Source organism: Capricornis sumatraensis, chromosome 1, assembly GCF_032405125.1.
Source record: "Capricornis sumatraensis isolate serow.1 chromosome 1, serow.2, whole genome shotgun sequence".
Classification (NCBI taxonomy): Eukaryota; Metazoa; Chordata; class Mammalia; order Artiodactyla; family Bovidae; genus Capricornis; species Capricornis sumatraensis.
In genome coordinates, this window is record NC_091069.1 from 2684476 (window position 1) to 2709153 (window position 24678).

The 24678-nt window shown below is 59.6% G+C and overlaps 2 protein-coding genes across 2 annotated transcripts in view; one reads left to right on the top strand and one right to left on the bottom strand.

The window, feature by feature from the left end:
- On the bottom strand, nucleotides 1–23867 carry STKLD1 (serine/threonine kinase like domain containing 1). The gene is made up of 20 exons (XM_068970242.1): nucleotides 23718–23867; nucleotides 23327–23608; nucleotides 17920–18006; nucleotides 15326–15370; nucleotides 14004–14078; nucleotides 13197–13298; nucleotides 10678–10748; nucleotides 9895–10010; nucleotides 8346–8464; nucleotides 7725–7888; nucleotides 7111–7241; nucleotides 6425–6508; nucleotides 4848–4964; nucleotides 3359–3499; nucleotides 2493–2621; nucleotides 1816–1944; nucleotides 1615–1743; nucleotides 433–573; nucleotides 201–280; nucleotides 1–78 (listed from the first exon to the last, which is right to left on the bottom strand). Exons 1-20 carry the CDS (start codon nucleotides 23865–23867, stop codon nucleotides 1–3), a joined length of 2370 nt encoding a protein of 789 aa, XP_068826343.1.
- The window catches only part of SURF4 (surfeit 4), an 11576-nt gene continuing 10679 nt past the window's right edge, over nucleotides 23782–24678 (top strand). The window contains exon 1 of the mRNA XM_068965189.1: nucleotides 23782–23913. Within this exon, the coding sequence (XP_068821290.1) occupies nucleotides 23866–23913 (48 nt within the window). The 5' untranslated portion in view covers nucleotides 23782–23865. The remainder of the gene's footprint in view (nucleotides 23914–24678) is intronic.

Here is a 24678-nt window from a genome sequence, read left to right on the forward strand (position 1 = left end):
CTACCGGCCGCCCTCAGAGCTGGGCTGGACGGCCGCCTCCAGTCTGTGGAGCACGCTGGCTGCGTAAGAAACGAGCTCCTGCAAGGAGAAGGCGGCTGGCTGTCCTGGGCGGTGTCTGGGCGGCCCCCCCTGCCCCGTGGGGTGTTCCGCAGCCCTATCGGGGCCCTGCAGTGAGGCAGGGAGGGCCCGCCAGCACTCACCAGGCTGGAGGTGAAGCGTCCGTGGATCTCCACAACCAGGGGCTGGATGCCGCTGGACGCCAGCTCAGACAGGATCTCCTCTGCGGGCAGAGGGGGTTCCTGAGGTGGGTGCGACAGGGCCGGGCCTCCACGCTTCGGGGCTCAGTGAGAAGCCCTGGGACTCGGGAGCACGGTGTCTGGCCCAGCGCGTTCCCGCCCTCGCCCCCACCACAGCCGTGAGCCGGGAACCCGCTGTAGGCGGCCAAGTAGGCCAGCAGCAGGCACACGCTCTGCACCACCTCCGGGTCATCACAGCACAACCGGTAGCTCTCCCGGATGAGGTCCAGGCCGCCGCCGGTCTCCCTGGGCACCACCACCTGCAGGGCGGCCAGCTCTGGGCAGGGGGTAGAGGGCGTCGTTCCCTGATGGGTAGGCCTCAGGGTCCTCCAGGAGATGGGGGATGGCCATACTGAGTTTGTGGGGTTGTCGAGAGCCCAGAGCGCTGTGGGCAGCAAACCTCAGCCGGCTGAGGACACCATGGTGGCCCCGGGGACCGCAGCAGTCAGGCCTTGACCACTGCACACCTTGGGGGTGTTCTCCGGCAGAGGGCACCTGTCTCTCCACCCCAGCAGTCTCCCAGGCCAGGGGAGGGGGTGCCCCCACGCGAGGAGGCCCGTCAGGGCAGGTTAGACCCGGCTCCTGATGCCATGTGATCAGGTCCCCTGGAGTCCCGGGGGAGGCAGACACCCCAAGGCGTCAATAAATCCTGTAACCCTAACCCAGACTCTGACTCAGGTCTGGCTCACTGGGTTCTGACAACCCAGCTTCTGTGTGCTGAGCCACGAGCCTTTTGCTCTCGGCTCCAGGCCCTGTCCCCAGCCAGTTTGATGGGATCCCAGATGGAGTGGGGGCAGGCCTGCAGCCTAGGGTGTCTCCATAGAAAGGGGAGACCCTGCCCCACCCCTGAGCTTCTCTAGGAACGAGGGTCACCCCATCTAGCCTGCGTATCCAAGCAGACCAGACCTCACAGGCTGAACCACCCTGACGCAGCGGGCAGCCCTGGCTGGACTCCAGGCCCCAAGCATCTCTAGAGGGCTGTGGTCCCGAGTCGAGTGCAGAGCCTGGCCGGGGGGCTAGGTGACAGCCGGGGTTCCCGTGGCGGTGGGGTTCAGACCCCATCTGCTGTGCTGACTTCGGAGCCACACCTGGAGGAGCACTTCTGCTCACACCAAGTGTGTTCGGGCAGAGGAGGTGGTCATGATACAGGGTCACACCAGCAAGTGTGACGTGGGTGCAGAGGATGCGCTGGGACTGTGGGTGTTTCTTTTCCCTGCTTGAGTGTGTGCATGGTTTTGGTCTGTGGGCCACCAGCAGGCTTCACTGGGAGGCCTGTCCCCCCGCCTCAGAGCGGCAGCCCCGCTGGGTCCAGGCTCACCGGACACCTTGGCGAGGCTGGCCAGCCCGCGGTAGGCGTTGTTCACCAGCAGAACTCGGTCCTGGTGCAGCCGTATGCTCTGCAGGAGCAGGTCCACCACCTCCGCACACTCCTGCTCCTGGATGCAGCCTGTGGAGGGGCCAGCACACCTGTGTCCAGGGGCCCGGCCAGCCCTCCGGCCCTGGGCCCCCAGCTGCTCACCCAGCAAGGAAAGCAGCCACAGAACTGCACAGCCAGCTTCAGCCACGTCCGCATCCCCGGGGAAGGTGGCCAGCACCTCGGCGACGCGAGCCGGGGCTCTCTCCAAGGGGGCCTTGTTCACAATGATAGCTGCAACGGGATGGGGTGAGGAGGAGGGGTCGCCCGCTTCCTGGCAGGGGGAGAAGGGCCTGCTGTGTGTGTGGCCCCCGCCCGCCACAGGGACAGCAGGAGCTATGGGGTTCGAGGTCCGCTGTCCTCTGAGATGGGGAAACGGGAAGGCCGATTCCAGCCTGCTAAGCAAGTCTGGGCAGGCATCAGACCCCAAGGAGAGGCTTGGAGCATCTTGCACCCAGCTGTGCTCAGGGCCCTCCAAAGCTGGGAGACCTCTTGGGAAAATGACTGTCCAGGTGCTGGAGCGCCAAGTGGGACCTGGAGAGGGAGCCATTCGGCTGGTGGGGGTCCCCCTTTCTGAATCAAAAGTCAAAGAGAGGTCGCCCAGTGCTAGAGCCAACCTGTGAGACCAGGGATGCCAGGGAGTCCCTGATGTGTGCAGGCAGAGGGCCTCCTTGGGTGGGTGGGTGGGGGGCCTAGGGTCAGGGTCTGCCCCTTCCCTTCGCTTTTCCCAGCTCTTGGCTGATACCCCAGCGGGAAAGGGTATCAGCCCCGGGCCCACTCACCATCCACCAGCAGGGCCCAGAGCAGGCTCAGGCCATGGATACAGATGTCCCTGTTCCTGGGGAGGCTGTCCAGGCGCTTCAGGATGTCCTCAAACAACCCAGCCCTCTGCAGCTCGTCTATGCCCAGTCCTGTGGGTGGGCCCTGGAGTGAGGCCACGGGGAGCCCCTCCTCAGGAGGCCTTCCCTGGGGGCCCCTCCCTTCTGCCCTGACCTCGGGCATCACGATCTCCATGCGTGCTTAGTCACTAGAGCCTGCTCTGGGCCAGCCTCGTGCCCAGCTTGGGACCCAGAAACGGGTACTATTGGTCCATCCCCTGGGCCACCATTCCAGCACCTCCCACCCCGTCACTGGGCTGGGCCCAGCCTCCAGGGCTTCTCTGCCAAGGTGTTTCTCTCGGGTGGTGAGCAGACATTGCCAGGTGGCCCTGACTTACACCTGTCGTCCCAGCGTGACGGCGCATGGCAGCCCTTTTCACTCCCTGCTGTGAGATCAGTGGACTGCGGTGGGCTGGTTAGTGCGGCCAGGCTCCAGGTGAGGGCCTGGGCTCTCTGGGGCCCCAGCTTCCCTTTCCAGAGGTGAGTGGTCAGATGAGAGTCAACTCGGGTAAGGCCCTGGGGGGTGACCCTCTCCCATGCCACCCCTCGACCGGGACTCGCCGGTGGCCATTGTGAGGTGGGGCGGAGGGGCAGCAAGGGCAGGAACCTGAAGCCCATGGTGGTGTCGCCGCCTGGCAGGGCCCGTGCCCGTAGGCAGAGGGATGCACGTGGGCACAGGGCGGCTGGAGGCAGTGTCTGTGCCCCCATGGAGGGGCTGGGTGCCGCCCGCCCTGTGCCTAGCGCCCGAGGACGGCCCAGGCAGCACCCACCTTGGCTGGCCACGATGGTGAGCAGGCTGTAGACCGTGGCCAGGAGCTGCTCCTCCACGGGGTGGCTCTGCAGGATGCTCAGCAGCACAGCGGCGATGGTGCTGGTGTTCACGACGGTGGCTGCCGCGTCCTGGGCCAGCGCTGCGCAGGCCACGGGAGAGGAGGGTTTACTCTGGGCTGGGGGCTCGGGGGGCCTCCGTGATTGCAGGGAGGACGCTGAGGTTAGGGCACAGAACGGGTCCCCACAAGTGCTGTGTGACTGAATCAAGGACCGCGGGGCTGGGAGCCCGTGCCAGAGTAGACATTTATCAGAGTGGACACATAAAGCATTACGCAGGAATTCAACCTAAATAATAAAGTTCAGAAACGTAGTGAAATACTTCCAGTTTAAAAACCAGGTATTTAAAGCTTTCTTTAAAGACTCCAGGAGGAGCCCTGACTGTTAGCTGCAGCCTCTCTCGCTGCCCCCTCAGCTGACCCCCTGGAAGCCCATGCTAGGACCCCGCCCAGCCTGCCTGGGGTGGGGGGGGGGGTGGTCACACCGCAGAACCCCCCCAGTCCAGCTCCTCCTTTTGTGCCTGGAGACCAGCCAGAGCAGGGAGGAGTTGGCCCAGGCCCAGGGCCCCAGAGCAGGTCACAGGCAGGCCCTGGGTGCTGCCCCAGCCTCCTGGCCACACTGCCGTCATCCTGGGGTGAGGTTGGGTGGCAGAACACCCAGAGGGTCTGGATGCCAAGGCCAGATCTGGTGACGGGGGGTTGGGGGAGCCCACCCAGGCCCATGGTGGATGTCGGGAGGTTGGGGGAGCCCACCCGGGCCCATGGTGGATGTCGGGGGTGTGGGGAAGCCCACCCGGGCCCATGGTGGGTGTCGGGGGGGGCAGGGGAGCCCACCCGGGCCCAGGGTGGGTGTCGGGGGGTTGGGGGAGCCCACCCGGGCCCAGGGTGGGTGTGGGGGGCCGGGGGAGCCCACCCGGGACCAGGGTGGGTGTCGGGGGGGGCGGGGGAGCCCACCCGGGCCCAGGGTGGGTGTCGGGGGGGGCGGGGGAGCCCACCCGGGCCCAGGGTGGGTGTCGGGAGGTTGGGGGAGCCCGCCTGGGCCCAGGGTGGGTGTCAGGGAGGCAGGGGGAGCCCACCTGGGCCCAGGGTGGGTGTCAGGGAGGCAGGGAGAGCCCACCTGGGCCCAGGGTGGGTGTCAGGGAGGCAGGGGGAGCCCACCTGGGCCCAGGGTGGGTGTGGGGGGCCGGAGAAGCCCACCTGGGCCCAGGGTGGGTGTCAGGGAGGCAGGGGGAGCCCACCTGGGCCCAGGGTGGGTGTTGGGGCCGGGGGAGCCCGCCTGGGCCCAGGGTGGGTGTCAGGGAGGCAGGGGGAGCCCACCTGGGCCCAGGGTGGGTATTGGGGCCGGGGGAGCCCGCCTGGGCCCAGGGTGGGTGTTGGGGCCGGAGGAGCCCGCCTGGGCCCAGGGTGGGTGTGGGGGGCCGGAGAAGCCCACCTTGGCCCAGGGTGCGCAGCAGCAGGGTGCAGGCACGCAGCTGTATGTCCAGGATCCTCTGGTGCTGCCTCATGACGGTGAGCAGCACCTCCACCAGCTCCGCCGGCCACGGCAGACCTGGGGGGTGGACAGGAGCAGGTGGGGGAGGGGCGTGGGCCAGGCCAGGGACCAGCCCCCCTGGGAGTCGGGGGCATCGTGCGTGGGCCCTGGGTGGTCGGACACTGTTCGTCAGGTGTGCGGGGTGCCTGCCACAGGTCTGCCGTGCCAGCTCCCTATCCCAGCAGCTCTACAGGGTCAACCCTCCGCTGATGAGAACTCAGCTGGTGTGACTCCAGAGCGCCAGCACCCTTGGCTGCGGCTGCCCTCAGAGGGGACGTTTGTGGGCCCCTCAGACTGTCGGCTTGGCGGCCCGGGACCTGTGCTGAGCATAGGGAGGGGAGCAGGCCATGGCAGCAGGGCCCAGGCCCAGCTGTGCCCTTCCCACTGCCGTCCTCTCCCCCAGCCTGTGTCCTCATGGTGAGAATGACAAGGTCAGAGGTGCTGGCGCCAGGGAAGCTGAGTCATGGCTGGCCCGTCTCCAGACAAGGTGCCTGAGGCTGGGGTGGCCACCAAGGCCCCCTTGGGAAGGGACCCAGCACCGCCCTCTTTCCCCGGGAGCAGATTCTCCTTGCCCATGGACTCTGTCCTGGCCACAGCCCAGCTCAATGGGATCGCGGGGAGGGAGGAGGGAAGGGAAACGGCCGAGGGGAGGTCTCCACGGCCTCAGGAGGGCGCTGGGGCTTGGCCTCCGTGATCTCTGCAGCCCAGCCACTGGGACACCCTGCTATGGAAGGATGGACGATGGACAAATGGATGGTGGGTGGATGGAGGAGGAAGATGGACGATGGATGGAGGGGACAGGTGGTGGGTGGATGGAGGGGAATAATGGACGATGGACGGTGAGTAAAGGAGACGGATGGTGAGTGGGTGGATGGATGATGGACAAATGGACGGCGGATGGAAGGGACCGATTGTGGGTGGATGGGTGCATGAATGTAATATTCAGGCTGGTGAGACAGGCTGAGTGCAGAGATCTTCCAAAACCATGTTTTGGTAGAATTAACGATATTAGTATTAACACTTCATGGTGATGCACTCTTGAGAGGTGAATAGGTTGGTGCGTCTGCGCAGGCAGTGAGCAGCATCTGCGAAAACGTGAAATACTCAGGCCTGCACATCTGGGGTCTTACTACGCAGAAGCAGACGGAGCGCTCAAACGCCCCGAGGTGGTCTGTGTGAGCTCGGTTATGACCCTGGGAAGTCAGCAGCCACTCATGCCTGACCAGAGGGACGGTGGAGAGGTGGGGTGTCTGTGTACCGTCTGTGAAAAGCAGGTGGAATGAGGCCACAGGAGATGGTTCTGACCCCGAGTCACCCACCACCCACCACCCTCGGCTCAGTAAGAGAAGTCCAGGCCCTTGCTCCCGCCGATGCTGAGGGATCAGGCCTCGGAGTCCAGCCAGGAGCGCTGGAGGGGGCGGGGCTCCCCAGGAAGCAAGCGCACAGGGGCGGAGTGGAGCTGGGACCCGGGGCTCTACCCAGCTGGTCTTCAGTCATCCTCAGGAGCCTCTTCAGGGCCCTGAGCTGGACTTCGGGTCGGCTGGAGAAGTTCTGCATGACCTCTGCAGGGGACAGGGACCGTGGGGAGTTCTCGGCTCAGGGCCCATCTGTGAGCCCCCACCACCACACAGACACACGTGACCAGGCGTGAGGCCACGCCCTTATCCCCACCTCCTGGGCGGAGCCACCGGGCCAAAGTCCAGGGTCAGCCTTGGCACCCACCCAGGGGGCTCAACTAGGGCGACTCCCTCCAGGCCACTCAATTAGCGAGTGGTGGGCTTCAACTGGACCCACCTGTCCACCTTCAAAGCCCATGACCACGAGACGGGGCGACTGGGCAGCTAGGACCCAGGGGGTGCCCCTTCCCCAGAAAGGGAGGCAGGGGGCCACTGAAGGGGAGGAGGGAGTGAATGGCCCACCCACACCAGGGGCAAGGGGGTTGGAGGGTGGAGCCAGGCCTGAACTGAAGGTGACCTCCAGACCCACCGTCCACCCAAGAGCAGAGATGTGGCCCCGGCGGAGGGGTCTACTGAGCAGGGCCACGCTTGGGATGGATGAGGGGCAAGCCCACTGGCCACACGGGAGGAGCAGTCCCGGGGACCCCCAGTTTTATAAAGAGGCCACAGGGCCCCCCCTGCGCCGGCCCCTGGGCCCCCGTCGTCACCGAAGATGCTGGCCACGTTGCTCTCCAGCAGCACGTCGATGATGAACTCGGGCACCACCTGCCGGCGCAGCACCTGGGCGATGCCGGAGGACCGGAAGTTGCTGCGCACGAAGGTGAAGTGAATCACGTCCCTGGGGAGGAGCAGAGAGCCACCGCCTGCGCCCGCGCCCCGCTCGCCGGCAGCTGCGTGGCCTCCACCTTCTGTGGGCGCCCACTTTGCAAGCACCTCTCACAGCAGGCGCCCCAGCATGTCCCTTCCAGGAGGGACCCAGCACTCGCACCCGAGTGGGCCCCTCCCTCCATAATGTAGACCGAAAAAAAAAAAATTCCCGGCTGTGTTGAAGGAAAGGTGAACAGAACTCAGGATGGATCATTTTGTTCTTCTGACTTTAAAATACCTTAGAGTTCAAACATGCTTCTGAGCCCGGGGCCGTGGCCCCTGTGGGGTCAGGGCTCAGAGACGCGGCCACAGTTTGGGACGGCCCAGCTCGGAGGAGCCACTGTCTGTGGATGAAGCACTTTGTGGCATTGAAACCCTAAGTGGCCGCTGAGAGATTGAGAGGGGAAGACAGTGACAGACAAGAGTGAGGTGGGACCCCAGCGCCTGAGCTCACCTCACGGTGACTCGCTCCGCGGGGTCGGCCTGGAGCATCAGCGGCAAGAGGGCCTGGAAGGTTTTCACGTCGGGGACCTTCCTCTCCTCCATGGTCCTCAGGACGCTGCTCAGGCTGGCGGGGGAGCTCCGGATGGACCTGCGCAGGTGCATGGCTCCCAGCGTCTAGGGGAGAGAGGACCGTGTGCGCTCTCCCTGCGGGAGGGAGGAGGCCTGACCCTGGGCAGAGGGAGCTGCGGTGGCCGCCGCTGTCAGGAAGGCATGGAGGCCTCCTGTGCCCCAGAGTTCTGGTCCAAAGAAGAAATGCTGGTTCGGAGAAAAGCCAGTGGCTGTCTCACTGACTGGAGGGAGTGGGGACAATCTCCCTCCACGGCCAGGACCCCACGCTGGGCTGGGTAGCGCACCTGAACTCGGCGGATCTCGTCCCCGAGGGGCGGCTGTGGCAGGCAGGTTGGCATGTTACCAGCATCGCCCCCACACAAGGGCCCAGCGGGGTGGAGTGCCGGGGGCTTCACACGGGGCACACCCATGGCAGGAGGATGCCTTGGGGAGCGTGTGCCCCTCTCAGGGCCAAGGTGGGCTCCCGGGGCCTGAGGGCCGGGGGCGGGCGGGAGGCCCTCACGTCCAGGAAGGAGCAGCTGGCCATGTCCAAGATGATGCAGCCCAGGGACCAGACGTCGGACTTCTGGCTGAAGGAGAAGCTGAGGGCTTCGGGGGCCATCCAGGACTTCTGGAAGGGGTCTGTTGGCAGGAGCGAGGCGGACCATGCGTGAGTCCTGTGCACCCCGGGGAAGCAAGCAGCTTGAAAATGGGCCCCTGGTCACTCTCCTCGGGGGAGGGAGAGACATGCTGTCTGAGGCCCTGGTCAGTAAGATCCTGGCCCGTGAGGCTGGGGCCCACCAGGCCGGCTGTGTGCGCCCCTGAGCCCATGGTGGCTGCAGGAACACTTGGACGGGGCGTTTCCAGGAAGGCTGAGACCTGTGTGCTCGTTCAGCATCTTGCCTCTACATGCCAGGACCTCGAGGCAAAGCTCTAGGTGCCCTGCTCCAGTTCCTCAACTTGAAGCCCAAATGGGGAGCCAGCAGAGCAGGGTCCCTGTCCAGCTCTCAGGGCCGGACCTGCCTCGGGCACCCCTCCCTTTCTGGACCCCCACTGCCCAGACAAAGTAAAGGGGGGCTCCAAGGACCCCTGCCATTTACACTACCAGCAGACCGGCCCATCCACGCACCTGCCTGCCCACCCACCCGTCCATCCACCTGTCCATCTGTCTGCGTGTCTAGCCACCTGCTCACCCGTCCAAGGGCAGCATGCCACCAGTACCTGCCGGCCCAGGACTCTGCCGTTCTCCCGTGGAGAGCCGCCCTCTCCTCTCACCGCCCTGATGGCTGTTAGGCTTGAAGCCCAGCTCCCTTTGCCCTGTGGTCTTTTCGGAGGATAGAAACGTCTCTCTGATTCTTACCTCTACCATCTCCTGGGTTACTCTGAGGGTCAGTAAAGAAATCCAACCCGAGGGGCTTCCCTGGTGATGCATTGGACCGGTTCAATTTCTGGTCCGGGAAGACCCCACAGGCTGCGGAGCAACCAAGCCTGGGTACCACAACTACGGAGCCCGAGTTCTGGAGCCTGCGAGGTGCAGCTCATGAAGCCTGCATGCTCCAGGGCCCGCAGACCACAATTGCTGAAGCCTGTATGCCTAGAGCCCGTGCTCCGCAACAAGAGAAGCCGGCACACCGCATGTAGAGAGCAGCCCCCACCGTCTGGAACTAGAGGAAGCCGTGCAGCGATGGAGACCCCGTGCGGCCACAGATAAATAATGAAACAACCCGATCTGGTGCCCGGCGTCCACCAGCCCTCCCCGCGCGTCCCTCCCCCTCCTTCCTGCGGAGGCCTCCCTCCCCCTCCATGAAGGGGAACATTTTCTGGGTGTCTTCTGGACCCTGTGTACGTCCCACCCCTTGGCTGCACCCTGCTCGGTTACAGCCCAGGCAAGGGGGCCTCTGTGGAGTCCACAGGGGTCTGGGGGGGGCAGTCTCGGGGGACCTTCTGAGCAAGCAGAGGTTTGCTGTTGCCCTGTTCCAGCTCCTAGAGTGGCCCTCGCCCTAGACCCCTCTCGAGGGAACAGCTCCCACTGCTCCCAGCCACTGCTGCCCCCAGCCCGGATGGCCAGCCACCTTCCTCTGCCCGGACGTTCCACTTGGCCTTGTCGGTCATGAGCGTGTTGGAGCTCAGATCCTGCAGTTTGCAGTGGTCGTTGCTGACGAGGGCGATGTTGGAGGGCTTGAGGTTCCTGCAACCGAGAGGCGCGCCCTTCAACCTGCTGCCTGGCGGGGCCGCGTCTGCGAACCCTCCACTCCCACCACACCTAGGGCCCCCATCCCTTCTCCCTCCTCAGTAAATGCCCTGTTGGGACCACTTTTAAAATAACACTTCTCGTAAGTGTGAGTACACTCAGTCACTTCAAGTGGGGAAAACAAGGCAACTACAAGCGGGGAAACGGGCGGTCCGCCCGCGGCCCCTTCACCGCCAGCCTTCCAGATCTCAGCCGAGGGCTCGTTGGGGCCTGGCTCCCATCAGTGACTCTAACAGGGTCCCGAGCGCTCCCGGCCTGTGTCGGTTCACGTGTTTCTCTCCTTCAAGCACGGACGGGTCCGTCCGATGACGACTCTAGAGCATAGCTGCACTGCTGCTGTGACTCCCAGGGTCAAAAGCTCGGCCTGGGAGGGCCCAGAGGCCACGGGTGCTCTCTGCTTCTTTCCTTGCACTTTAGAACCTCCTGCCCCTTGTGTGCCTGGGGAGGGTCGCGGAAGGGGTGGCACTCCCTCTGAGTCTGGGAGGTGCTCCGGGAGGAGCAGGGCCCGCCCTCGTCCAGGCGTCCCTCCCTCCCATGGGCCTGCCCCTGGCAGACGCTGCCCCGGGAGGTGCCACCCCCGGGAGGGGCCTGGCCACCCGCTCACCTGTGGATGACGTCCAAGTGGTGCAGGTAATCCACTGCGTCCAGCACCTGGCCCAGCATGTTCCGCAGCCACTGGGGAGAAAGAGACGCCGGGATGGGTGGCCGGGAAGTGCCCGCCCTTCACAGGCAGCTCGGAGGCTACTCAGCACAGCCCGTGGGGTCTCGTCCGTTTCCGCCCTGTGGGTCGAGATGGGCCTGAAGCCAGTGGCCAACAGCTCAGAGCCACCACGGGAGCTTCTGCTGCGGGCTGCGTGGGGGCTCTCAGGACAGCAAGACCTCGTCAGTTGCAAGGCCCTGGGTTCCAGCTCTACCTGCACCCCACTCCTCGAGGGTGCCAGAGATACTGAGTGCTCAGCTCTCACTTGGGACTTTCCTGTCCAGGTCATTAGTGTGAAAAGAGCCCTGAGAACATTCTGGAAGCAGTTTGTGTCAGCAACAAGATCCATGTAGTTTCTAGGGAAGTGGTTTTCACACTGTGTTCCTTAGGATCCTGGACCTCACCTAGGGTGCCAGAGAGGGGCTGAGGGGCAGGACCTCGGACTTCCTACTCCCACTGACCCCAGGCCCCTGAGTAGAGTGCCTCTGATCTCCTTACTGGGGTTCTGAGAACATCCTGTGCTTGACAGGGTTCTGCAAACAGAAAGTTTGAAACCCACTCTGAGCCTGTCTCGAGGCCCACCTTGGGAGAGGAGCCGGGTGCCCCTCGGAACACCCCACCACCACCCACCCACTGCCAGCGGGGAGACGGTTCCCAGAGGCCCACAGAACAGAGGTGTGTTCAGAGCAAATGTCGTGTGGTGTGGGTCACAGACCTACGTGTGAAAGCGAGATAGAGCCAGTCTGAGGACAACCGAGCAAGACATTACCCTAATCCTGGGCCAAGAACAGCTTCCCCGAGGGCTCAGAAGGCACCAACCGGAGGGAACACTGATGAACCGCAGCTGGTGACAGCTAAGGAAGTGAACCGGCAGCCGCAGACTAGGAGGAGACGCTTGGACACTGTGTCCAGAATACAGACACAGCCTGTACGAATCAGTAAGATGGGCGACTGTGTTTAAACGGGCCAGGGCCTGGACAGACACCAAAGACGATATCCAAACGACCAAAAAGAGCTCACCATGGCCACGCTCAAAATCAGTGAAGCTGAAATGTGATTTTTAGTTAAAACCAAGAAGGCTGGGACTTTCCTGGCGGCCCTGTGGTTAGTACCTGTGCACCCAATGCTGGGGGCGTGGGTTTGACCCCTGGTCAGGAATGAGCTCCCATACACTGCAAGTGAGCGTTCACACGCCACAGCTAGAGATCCCGCGTGCCCCAGGGAAGACTGAAGATGCTGCATGCTTCCACTGAGACCCGGCGCAGCCACGCGAAGAAACGCGAGGAAGAAGATTGACACGGAGCAGTGTGGCCGGGATGCACAGCCCGAGGGCCGCGCCTTGAGGGCCAACACCAAGTCGACTAACCGTCCAGGAAACCTGGCACGCTGGCCGCAGCAGTGCACGCAGCCACTCTGTGACCCGGCAACTCCATGCCAAGGGACTCCCCCAGGAAACAGATGTTTCGGTCCATCAGACACCCGCCCTGCAGTGTTCATGGCGGCCCTTGCTCACAACAGCCCCAAGCTGGAAGCAATCCAGATGCTCACAGCCCTGGACCAGGTGCGCGACGGAGATGCGGCCATCCGATGGAGCCGCACCTGGCTGTGGACAGACATGCTCTCCTGACACCCAGTTCAGTTCAGTCGCTCAGTCATGTCTGAGTCTTTGCGACCCCATGGACTGCAGCACACCAGGCCTCCCTGTCCATCACCAACTCCCAGAGTTTACGCAAACTTATGTCCATCGAGTCGGTGATACCATCCAACCATCTCATCCTCTGTCGTCCGCTTCTCCTCCCGCCTTCAATCCTTCCCAGCATCAGGTCAGTTCTTTGCATCAGGCGGCCAAAGTATTGGAGCTTCAGCTTCAGCATCAGTCCTTCCAATAAATATTCGGGACTGATTTCCTTAAGGATTGACGGGTTTGATCTCCAAGGGACTCTCAAGAGTCTTCTCTAACACCACAGTTCAGAAGCATCACCTGGTGTGAGTCAAGCATGAGTCGCCTGACACACTCACAGGTGAGTAAATCTCAAAGCACCAGGACGGACAGGAGGAGCCAGACACAAGCAAATGTCATGCTGTCCGAGCCCATCTGTGGGAACTTCAGGGACAGCAGGGCATCTCCAGAGGCGGCAGTCAAGCCCTGGCACCGGCTGGGGGCGTCTGGAGGGCCAGGAGCACTCTGACCTCATGGGAGGCGGGGATGGAGTGTCCGCCCATGCAAAACGCAGCCCACTCTACACTTAAGATCTGTGCACATTACGGCAGGCAAATACCGTCACTCATAAGCGTCAGAAGAAATGAGCCCGGGCTCCAGTGGTGCCTGCCCCCGGCTCTGCCCGTGCCCCTCTGCCCCCGCTGTGGGGCCTCACACGGTCCAGGTGGGCCCCAGGCCTGGCGCCCCTGACAGCCTGTCTCACCTCGGAGTCCACGGCTGTCTTTGCCGCCCTGTTCTTCTCAATGACGTTCTGGAAGCTTCCCTCGTGGTGCTCCATCACCAGGCAGAGGAAGAGAGAGGAGGTCTGCTGGGGACACAGCCCCTTAGCCGGGGCCCGCTCGGCCCCCTTAGCCGGGTGCCAAGTTCGGGCCCCGGGCAGCCCAGGCCTGGGACCTCCTGGGCCATCACCGCTCCAGGACCTTCCTCCCCTGGGCTGGCGGTGGCTACGGCAGCACTGCCCCCATCCCCCAGGGGCTGGACACGGCCCATCTCGAATGGCTCCCCGCTCCTGCCCCACTTGGGCTTCTCTTAAAGGTGCCTGAGTCCACCATAGCACACGCAGGCCATGGTGCCTGGGGCCCTGGCACCTTCATCCCTTAGGGCTCAGCCGAGACCCACTCCCTCTGAAGGAGACGGGACCCAGCAGCCCCCAGCTCAACCCCATCTGGAGTAACCGGCAGGCAGGCCTCGGGGTCCCTGGAAAGACGAGGAGTCAGACGACCACCGGGACCCAGCGCAGGGCTTAGGGGCTGCCAGGCCCAGACTTGAGAGACATTGGGTTGTTGCCAGCTGGTTTCTGCCAGCCTTTTCCTGGAAAGTGGGATAATGAGCCCCACGCAGAGGCTGTAGGGTCCCAGGTGAGATGCTGCCCAGAAGCCCCGCATGGCCCGGAGGGTGCAGAGCCGGGTGCGCCCCGCAGAGGTCCTGCCATTGGCGCTCACAGGGTTACAGTCGGCAGGGTGGGGGGCCCTCTGTGCCTGCCGAGTCCGCGGGGCCGGCTCCGACCGACCTCACTCTTCCACATGATGAAGAGCTCCTGGTAGATGGAGATGTGGGCGTGCTGAAGCTTCAGCAGCGGCACCAGCTGTGGACAAGGGCAGACGGGGTGGAGGTGTGGGGAAGACCGCCTCTCAGCCAGCTCCTCTACCCAGGGCAAGGGTGGGGTCCCGGGAGGGTGGGCGGCCCGGAGGTTAGGAGCCAGATGGCCCGGGGTAAGTCCTGTCTCCAGGATGTGCTGGCTGTGCTGTGTGACTGAGGACAGGCTCCTCAACCTCTCTGAGCCTCCCAGCCCCATCTGGAAAGAGCAGTACCCACGGTATCTGCCTCGTGGGGTGTCAGGGGGACCGGGTGAGCTGATGCCGGCAGAATGCCTGGCACGCCGGAAACAAGCAGAGTCCGGGATGTCTGGGGAAGGGGGCGTGGCCAAGGGGAGGGGGGTTACTGCTGTGCCCTGGCCCCCTGGCCTCCTGGCAGTGGGCACTACAGGTCCCAGGCCCCTGCCCTCAGCTCCAGGTGCTTTGAGAATGATCGCAGTTAGGCGGCAGAAGTGGCTTCCTTAGCAACTTGGAGCCAGATGGACAGCTGCTCGTGATGGCAGGTTGGGTGTGAAAGGCAGTGGCCTAGCAAGACGTGGGAGGGAGTGAGGGCCGGCGGTGATGCTTGCGGGGGTATGGGATGGCCCCCCACTTCTTTCTTCCATGAATGTGGCCTGGGTCCACCACTGTGCCTCAGAAACATTGTGCATGGAATAGCTGCTGGTAAAGCTCAAAAGCTCATGATTCCAGAAAGAAGAGAAACGGGTGGCCCTTAGATGGAAGGGGAGACATTTAGCTTTGTGTAAAATTCAAACAACTCAGAGCCTTTGCCCAGCAAACTGAAGTATACGCAGCTGTTTCTGCTCTTATTATAAATCTGGATGTTACCGTCAGTGCCGACAGGCAGATCTAAGGAATGTAAAAGAGTTTATATTTTCTTCGTTAAACAATTCTCTATTTTCCAAATTTTCTGTTGTAACTGATACTTTCAAATTAAAGAAAAAGATCTTTTAAAAGATGGTTATTGGTAGAACAGCCTAGGGACCTAGCCAACATTTAAAGGTAATCTTCTCTGAGAACATATATTCTAAGTTGTCGGCACCTGGATTGAGAAATGTTTGGGGCACAGACTCCGGTCATGACCTGGGGGGATCTGGCTCCACAGCAGCAGCCAAGAGCTGGTCGTAACTCTCCAAGCCCCCCGCAGCTCCCACCCTTCACTCCACAGGCGGGTGCCGAGCAGGCTCTGCGTGTCCTGCATCACACCCTCTGGAGAGCTGATCCCCCAGAGAGTTACCTCCTCCAGGGCCTCGCTGGCCTGATGCTCGTCAATGCATTCCACCTGGAGCAGCACAGGAGAGCTCGGTCAGTCGACACGCAGTGGACACCCCCATCAAGATCGCCACCACCGCCATCACCACCGCCAGCATCAAAATCCCAGTCACTACCATCACCACCACCACCAGCACCATCAAAATCACCGTCGTCACCACCACCAGCACCATCAAAATCACCACCACCAGCACCATCAAAATCACCACCACCAGCACCATCAAAATCACCACCACCAGCACCATCACCCCCATCAAGATCGCCACCACCGCCATCACCACCACCAGCATCAAAATCCCAGTCACTACTATCACCACCACCATCAGCACCATCAAAATCACCATCATCACCACCAGCATCAAAATCCCAGTCACTACCATCACCACCACCACCAGCACCATCAAAATCACCATCATCAGCACCACCAGCACCATCAAAATCACCACCATCACCACCAGCAGCAGCATCAAAATCACCATCACCACCGCCAGCATCAAAATCCCAGTCACTACCATCATCACCACCACCATCAAAATCCCAGTCACTACCATCACCACCACCATCAGCACCATCAAAATCACCATCACCACCACCAGCATCAAAATCCCAGTCACTACAATCATCACCACCACCACCATCATCACCACCATCAAAATCAGCATCACTACCATCATCACCACTACCACCATTATTCACCAGGGGTGCCAAGCTCCTATCATTCGTGACCCACCACACAGCACCAGATGGGCCTGGAGAGGCTCTAAGGGATGGATCCAGAAATACTTTAAGCAGTGAGATCATCTTTGCTCCTATTGCAAGGATAAGTTTAGGACAGCATAACATAAACTCCAAAGCATCATTAACCATTTTCAGACCATTTTGAAAGCCGGAAAGAAAACAATGTGTCGCCCCAGAGCCAAAGAGCTTGGCAAAGTGCCAGCCTTATCCTGCATTTCTCACTCGGGTCGGGGGGGCTGTCCCCAGCGCTGGACGTGGCTGCTGCGGAACGTGTGCCGAGGGAGGCAGGGCGCTGGGCAGAGGGGCACCAGCTTCCATTCTGCGCCAGCCTTGGTGGCAGCGACTGTGGGTGCACACTGTCCCCGCATCTTACCAGATCCTCACCCAGAACTTCTGCTCATAAGATCTACCAGCAGAGAACTCCTGTAATCAGCTGATCACAGAGGAAACTGCAGATAGAGAGTGGCTCCCAGACCCACGTGAAGACCCTGAGACGGGTGCGCTGTGTGTCCCCTTCTTCTGCTCAGGGGCTTGTGCTTAAGTCATTTTGGCCAAAAACATACTGAGAGCTTTAAAATTATCACCTCTTTTTGACCTGGAAATCCCACTTCTAGGAATTTATCCCAAGGAGATCACGGATCCTCAAAAAAAAAAATTAACCGTAAGATTGTTTATCAGAGTTGCTTATTGTTGTTTAGTCACCAAGTTGTCTGTGACTCTTTGTGACGCTATAGACCCCATGGAGCCCGCCAGGCTCCTCTGTCCATGGGATTTCCTAGGAAAGAATACTGGAGTGGGTTGCCATTTCCTCCCCCACGGGATCTTCCCAACCCAGGGATTGAACTCGAGTCTCCTGTAAAGGCGGATTCTTTACCACTGAGTCAGGGAAGCCCTATCAGAGTGGCTTCTACAGAGTGAAAAACCAAGAAAATGTTAGCGCTTGTTGTTCTGAGTGGATAGCTGGGGGGGTCAGTCCTCGAAGCCAGCCCACAAAGGGGCAGGAGGCTGGTACGGATTCCCAGCCTGGCTGCCTCGGGGGAACTGCTGCAGAGACAGGAGGCCTGGCACAGCGGACGGGTGTTGGCAGCAGCCAGCAGCAAAGCTCTGGCCTCGACCCTCCACTCTTCTGGGCCACCTGGGCCTGGACATGCCAAGAGGCACACTGCACATCCCCCTGAAGCGCGCACTGCACCCTGCCGTGCCAGCCCTGGTGAGGAGGTAGGGGAAGGGCCCAGGGTTGGTGCCCTGCCCTTAGACTTGTGTGACCTTGGGCAAGTCCCTGCCCCTACTCCCCAGCCAACCTTCTTCAGTTCAGTTCAGCTCAGTCACTCAGTCAAGTCTGACCCTTTGCAACCCCATGGGCTGCAGCACGCCAGGCCTCCCTGTCCATCGCCAACTCCTGGAGCTTACCCAAGCTCATGTCCATTGAGTCAGTAATGCCAACCAGCCTCCTTATCCTTGGCTATAAAGAGGGGTCATCGGTCCCACTTTGTTGAGTTGGTGGGCGGTTAAACAAGATGACAATGATGCCTGGCACCGTGTCCATGTAAATGGGGAGTATGGTGGTGGTTGCTGCTGGAATAAACATGAGCATTCCTTCCCACATCGAGGTGGAAGAGTTGAGTCTCCAGGGAACCCCAAGGAGCCTCATACCACCCCCACGGCTCCCCCCACAGCCCCTCGCCACCCCTGGATTGCCTCCAGGACTGCTGGCAGACAGGAACCCGGCGGTCGTATGAGGAAGCCTTCCTCTAGGGTAGGGGAGGTCCGTGTGTGTTTGGGGCATGGCCCCACTGGAGTGCCTCGGGCACGGCCTCTCACCTGCTTTATCACGTGTTTGACTTTGGTTTTTGTCTCCTCTACCACGAGGTTCACCCCCAAAGCCCCAGGATTCAGCCAGTCCAAAATCTGCCAGCAAAAGAGAAGCTTTCAGGAAAACGTACCCATCTGTGTACTTCCCAAAGTGTGCCCACCTCCAGGGTCTGTTCCGGTCCTCCTAAGTTTCTTCGTGGGCTGGCAAAGAAGGAAATGACCCAGAAGGCTGAGGAGGCCTGCAAAGGCAGAACCTGAGCCCGTCTCTCAGGGGCCGATTCTGGAGCTCCATCCACCACCCCAGGCCCCTTCTCCAATCTGTGGTTAGGACCAGCCAGCCGTCCGAGAACCAGCACCTCCCTGGGGCAGACGGTTTCTTCACTCGCTGTAGCCCCTTAGGATCCCAGCTTCCAGCGGCCACCTCCAAAATGGGCCGCCAAACAAGAAAGTAACTGGTCCATAATTGGTGCAATCATAAGCCATGGCCCGTGTGAGCCTGGCATGTGCCAAGTGCTTTACAGCCACCCACACAGTTGGCACTGTTGCTTGTCTCCTCATTTACACTGGAGGAAACTGAGACGCCAGGAGCTGGGGCCTTGCCCAAGGCCTCAGAGGGCCTGGCCTGGCCTGGGAGTCGGGAGCCTGACTCCAGAGATGGTGCATGGACGCATGAGGCTGGTCGGCGCGAGCACATTCGTCAGAGGATGAAGGAAAGGGGGCTGCAGGAGGCAGAGGATTTCGTCCAGGTGGTGGAGCCCTCAGTCTACGGACCCTCAGAGTCCAGGGCAGTTTTAGGGTTCTGTAACCCAGCACCTGCAGCCTGAAGCCTCTCGGGGGTGGCAGGGGTGGAGACCTGAGCAACTCATGCCCCTGTAAGAAGGCTCACACTCAGGCACATTCAGCAGGCAAATGAAACAGTAAGATGCACTGGTGTCTCAGATCAAGGCTTTTTTTCCTCTTAAAAAGTAACTTTGCCTTTAAAATTCTCTGGTCACCCAGAAACTCGTCTGCTTTACCACTGCCTCACTCCCCACCCTAGACCACCCCCCCCCACACCCCCCCCACCCATGTCGCTCCAACACAAAACGGGATTCTCACAAACTGAGCAAAACCTAACTTAACGAATCATTGTCAGATTAATGAATCTTTTTACAAAGACCGACTCTAATATTTAATAAAGTGGACATTTTATGCATTTGGTAAACATTCAAATGCACTCATCCCACATGCTAGTAAAGTAATGCTCAAAATTCTCCAAGCCAGGCTTCAGCAGTATGTGAACAGTGAACTTCCAGATATTCAAGCTGGTTTTAGAAAAGGCAGAGGAACCAGAGATCAAATTGCCAACATCCGCTGGATCATGGAAAAAGCAAGACAGTTCCAGAAAAACATCTACTTCTGCTTTATTGACAATGCCAAAGCCTCTGACTATGTGGATCACAATAAAGTGTGGAAAATTGTGAAAGAGATGGGAATACCAGACCACCTGACCTGCCTCTTGAGAAACCTACATGCAGGTCAGGAAGCAACAGTTAGAACTGGACATGGAACAACAGACTGGTTCCAAACTGGAAAAGGGGTACGTCAAGGCTGTATATTGTCACCCTGCTTATTTAACTTCTATGCAGAGTACATCATGAGAAACGCTGGACTGGAAGAAACACAAGCTGCAATCCAGATTGCCGGGAGAAATATCAATAACCTCAGATATGCAGATGACACCACCCTTATGGCAGAAAGTGAAGAGGAACTAAAAAGCTTCTTGATGAAAATGAAAGAGGAGAGTGAAAAAGTTGGCTTAAAGCTCAACATTCAGAAAACGAAGATCATGGCATCCGGTCCCATCACTTCATGGGAAATAGATGGGGAAACAGTGCAAACAGTGTCAGACTGTATTTTTGAGGGGCTCCAAAATCACTGCAGATGGTGACTGCAGCCATGAAATTAAAAGATGCTTACTTCTTGGAAGGAAAGTTATGATCAGGCTAGATAGCATATTCAAAAGCAGACACATTGCTTTGCCAACAAAGGTCCGTCTAGTCAAGGCTATGGTTTTTCCAGTGGTCATGTATGGATGTGAGAGTTGGACAGTGAAGAAAGCTGAGCACCGAAGAATTGATGCTTTTGAACTGTGGTGTTGGAGAAGACTCTTGAGAGTCCCTTGGACTGCAAGGAGATCCAACCAGTCCATTCTAAAGGTGTTCTTGGAAGGAATGATGCTAAAGCTGAAATTCCAATACTTTGGCCAACTCATGTGAAGAGTTGACTCATTGGAAAAGACTGTGATGCTGGGAGGGATTGGGGGCAGGAGGAGAAGGGGATGACAGAGGATGAGATGGCTGGATGGCATCACTGACTCGATGGACATGAGTTTGAGTGAACTCCGGGAGTTGGTGGTGGACAGGGAGGCCTGGCATGCTGTGATTCATGGGGTCACAAAGAGCTGGACACAACTGAGCGACTGAACTGAACTGAAACACTCAAATGGCTGTCTGAGGAGGTCTTACAAATAGCTGTGAAAAGAAGAGAAGCAAAGGAGAAAGGAGAAAAGGGAAGGATACAGCCATCAGAATGCAGAGTTCCAAAGACTAGCAAGGAGAGGGAAGAAAACCTTCCCAACTGATAAATGGAAGGAAATAGAGGAAAACAATAGAATGGGAAAAACTGGAGATCTCTTCAAGACAATGAGAGATACCGAGGGAACATTTCATGCAAAGATGGGCTCAATAAAGGACAGAAATGGTATGGACCTAACAGAAGCAGAAGATATTAAGGAGACAAGGATACACAGAAGAAGTACACAAAAAAGATCTTCATGACCCAGATAACCACGATGGTGTGATCACTCACCTAGAGCCAGACATCCTGGAGTGCAGTGAAGTGGGCCTTAGAAAGCATCACTACAAACAAAGTTAGTGGAGGTGATGGAATTCCAGCTGAGCTATTTCAAATCCTAAAAGATGATGCTGTGAAAGTGCTGCACTCAATATGCCAGCAAATTTGGAAAACTCAGCAGTGGCCACAGGACTGGAAAAAGTCAGTTCTCATTTCAATCCCAAAGAAAGGCAATGCCAAAGAATGTTTAGACTACCACACAATTGCACTTATCTCACATGCTAGCAAAGTGATGCTCAAAATTCTCCAAGCTAGGCTTCAACAGTATGTGAACCAAGAACTTTCAGATGTTCAAGCTGGATGTAGAAAAGGCAGAGGAACCAGAGATCAAATTGCCAGCATTCGTCAGATCATCGAAAAAGCCAGAGAATTCCAGAAAAACATATATTTCTGCTTCATTGACTACACTAAAGGCTTTAACTGTGTGGATCAAAACAAACTGTGAAAAATTACTCAAGAGATGGGAATACCAGACCACCTGACCCGCCTCCTGAGAAATCTGTGTGCAGGTCAAGAAGCAATGGTTAGAACTGGACTGGAATAATGAGCTAGTTCCAAATTGAGAAAGGAGTACATCAAGGCTGTATATTGTCACCCTGCTTATTTAACTTATATGCAGAGTACATCATGTGAAATGCTGGGCTGGAAGAAGCACAAGCTGGAATCAAGTTTGCCAGGAGAAATATCAATAACCTCAGATATGCAGATGATACCACCCTTACGGCAGAAAAAGAAGAGGAACTAAAGAGCCGCTTGATGAAAGTGAAAGAAGAGAGTGAAAAAAACTGGTTTAAAATTCAACATTCAGAAAACTAAGATTATGGCATCCGTCCCACCAGTTCATGGCAAACAGATGGGGAAACAATAGAAACAGTGAGATACTTTATTTTGGGGGGCTCCAAAATCACTGCAGATGGTGACTGCAGCCATGAAATTAAAAGACACTTGCTCCTTGGAAGAAAAACTATGACAAACCCAGGCAGCATATTAAAAAGCAGAGACATTACTTTGCCAACAAAGGTCCATCTAGTCAAAGTGAAAGTCGCTCAGTCATGTCTGACTCTTTGCGATCCCATGGACTATAGAGTCCATGGAATTCTCCAGGCCAGAACACTGGAGAGGGGGGCCTTTCCCTTCTCCAGGCAATCTTCCCAACCCAGAGATCAAACCCAGATCTCCTGAATTCCAGGTGGATTCTTTACCAGCTGAGCCACCAGGGAAGCCCAAGAATACTGGAGTGGGTAGCCTGTTTCTTCTCCAGCAGATCTTCCTGACCCAGCAATCGAACTGGGGTCTCCTGCCGTTGCAGGCAGATTCTTTACCAACTGAGCTACAGGGAACCCCTCATCTAGTCAAAGCTATGGTTTTTCCAGTAGTCATGTATGGATGTGAGAGTTGGACCATAAAGAAAGCTGAGCACGGAAGAATTGATGCTTTTGAACTGTGGTGCTGGAGAAGACTCTTGAGAGTCCCTTAGATTGCAAGGTGATCCAACCAGTCAATCCTAAAGGAAATCAGTCCCGAATATTTATTGGAAGGACTGATGCTGAAGGTGAAGCTCCTGTACTTTGGCCACCTGATGTGAAGAACTGACCTGATGCTGGGAAAGATTGAAGGCAGGAGGAGAAGGGGACGACAGAGGATGAGTTGGTTGGATGACATCACCGACTCAATGGACATGAGTCTGAACAAGCTCCGGGAGTTGGTGATGGACAGGGAGGCCTGGCAGGCTGCAGTCCATGGGGTTGCAAAGAGCTGGACGCAACTGAGCGACTGAACTGACCTGAAACATTCATTTCTCTTTATTTTCCAACTTTCCTTTTGTTTTGTGAATTTTTTTAGGCCCTAAACATTTTCACAAGCCCTGGAAAAGGCCCAGTTTCCCCCAGCTGGGGACTACTGATGGGGTGTCTTAGGAGCCTGAGGGCTGCAGATGTTGAATTCTGAATGTTCTAGGGTTTGCAGGAGCTGAAGCGCATGGACCTGTGGGGAAAAAAGGATGAGGTGGTTTTCTAGCATCCTATATTCAGGCTGGAGAGGCCTTAATTTCATCCGTCATTTTAGAGAGGGGAAAACCCAATGGAGAGGGGCAAAGGACACCCAGGAGGTCACCTATGAGCTAGGGGTAAACACTGGCTCAACATGGGCGCCTTGCCTCCCTGGGGTCAGACGTGGAAGCAGGGCGGCTTTTCAGGTGTGCTGCGCTTAGTCGCTCAGTCCTGTCCAACACTTTGCAGCCCCATGGACTGTAGCCCGCCAGGCTCCTCTGTCCATGGGGTTCTCCAGGCAAGAATACTGGAGTGGGTTGCCGTGCCCTCTTCCAGGGGATCTTCCCCACCCAGGGATCGAGCCCGGGTCCCTCGCATTGCGGGGCGGATTCTTGACCCCTGGGGGCCACAGGGACTGTGACCGTTAAACCGGTAGGAACTGGGGGTAGTGGCAGCAGGACCGGGTCCTGGGCTCGGCCCTGACCATCGGCCCCTCGTCGTCCCCGCCTACTCGCCAGGGGACCACTCGGCACCTGGTACTTTTCCATAGGGTCTTCAGGGGAAGACTCGGCCTCCCTGTCCCTCTGCGGGGCGCTGGGGTGCACCTCTGGCCCGAGCCGCAGTCCGACCCCGGACTGAGCATGCGCAGTGAGGTCCGCGTCCGGTGTGCGCCCATCCCCCACCCGGGGGACACCCATCAGCCCCCGGGAGCTCGCTGGCCGACCCCGGCTCTCCCTGCCCGAACAGCGCCGGCTGCAGCGTCCTTTCGGCCGGCCAGCCCTCAGGGGCGGGGCCTCGCGCGGGGAGGGCGGGGCCTGAACGCGGCGGGGAGGGCGGGGCCTGGGTGCGGTGGGCCGCGAGCGGCCCCTTTAAGGCGCGGCCGGGGCGGGCCCTGCGGCGCGGCCCCTTTAAGGCTTGGCCTACGTGGCAGCCGCTGGAGCCGCGGACGCGGAGCGAGGCCGGCCGCGGGGTACTTCCTGTGGAGGCCGCAGCGGGCGCTGGCGCCGACGGGCCGAGCGCCGAGGGAGCGAGCGAGCCAGCCAGCCAGCCAGCCGAGCCTCCCGCCGCCGCCATGGGCCAGAACGACCTGATGGGCACGGCCGAGGACTTCGCCGACCAGGTGCGGCCTGCGGGCCCGTCCGCCCGGGGCGCCCCCCCTCCCCGGCCCTCCTGCTGGGCCCCCGGCCTGGTTGCCTCCGGGCGCCGCCCGTGCCCCGCGGAGCCGGCCCCCGGCCCCCGGGCCGCCCCGAGGCCTGGGCCGGGCCCCTCCCGATGCCCCCGCCGGGCTCGCTCCCCCTCCCCCAGCCGGGGCCCTGCCTCCCGGGCTCGCCGCCTGCCCGCGCCGGGGGCACCCCCAAACTCGGCCTTGGGAGGCCCAGCCCGCCCTTGCGCCGCCTGCGCGCCGGGGCGCCCTGGGTGTCTTGCCCGGGCTTCGGGCGCCCAGCTCTGTGGGCCTGTCCTCCCCCCCTGATCCGGCCCGGCTGGTCCTAGACGCCGAGGGGCGTCAGCGGCTGTCCCCCCGCCTCCCGGGAAGGGGTCTGAGGCCCCGGGGTGGGATGCGGAATGCTTGGGGAGCGTCCTCGCCATTCTGCATGGCTGGGTGGTCCCTGCACGCTTGTCCTTCCACTGGGCACTCTTAGGGGGCGGATCCTGAACAGGGGGGTTGGTCAGATTGGAGGCCTGAGGGGGTCCTCCCGGTGGAAAAGGGGGCGCCCTGGTTGGCACCCCCGCTGCAGAAAGCCACGGCACTGTTTCTTTGCTCTGTCCCAGACGTCTTGGGTTCATGGGGTCCCTTTGACCCTTCCCTTCCATCCTCCTTCCCTGTCTGGACTCTGCCCCGCGATGAAATGAATGGGTATCTGTCTGTACATACAGCTAGGGGGAG

Excerpts from the sequence above, each read along its gene's own strand:
- STKLD1 (XM_068970242.1), bottom strand. The coding sequence starts at position 23,867 with ATGGCGGCGGCGGGAGGCTCGGCTGGCTGGCTGGCTGGCTCGCTCGCT. Across the intron at positions 14,079-15,325 it reads CCAGCGAGGCCCTGGAGGAG|CTGGTGCCGCTGCTGAAGCT; the intron begins GTAACTCTCTGG and ends CCTTGTCCACAG. Across the intron at positions 7,889-8,345 it reads CCAGCTGCTCCTTCCTGGAC|ACGCTGGGAGCCATGCACCT; the intron begins GTGAGGGCCTCC and ends TCTCTCCCCTAG.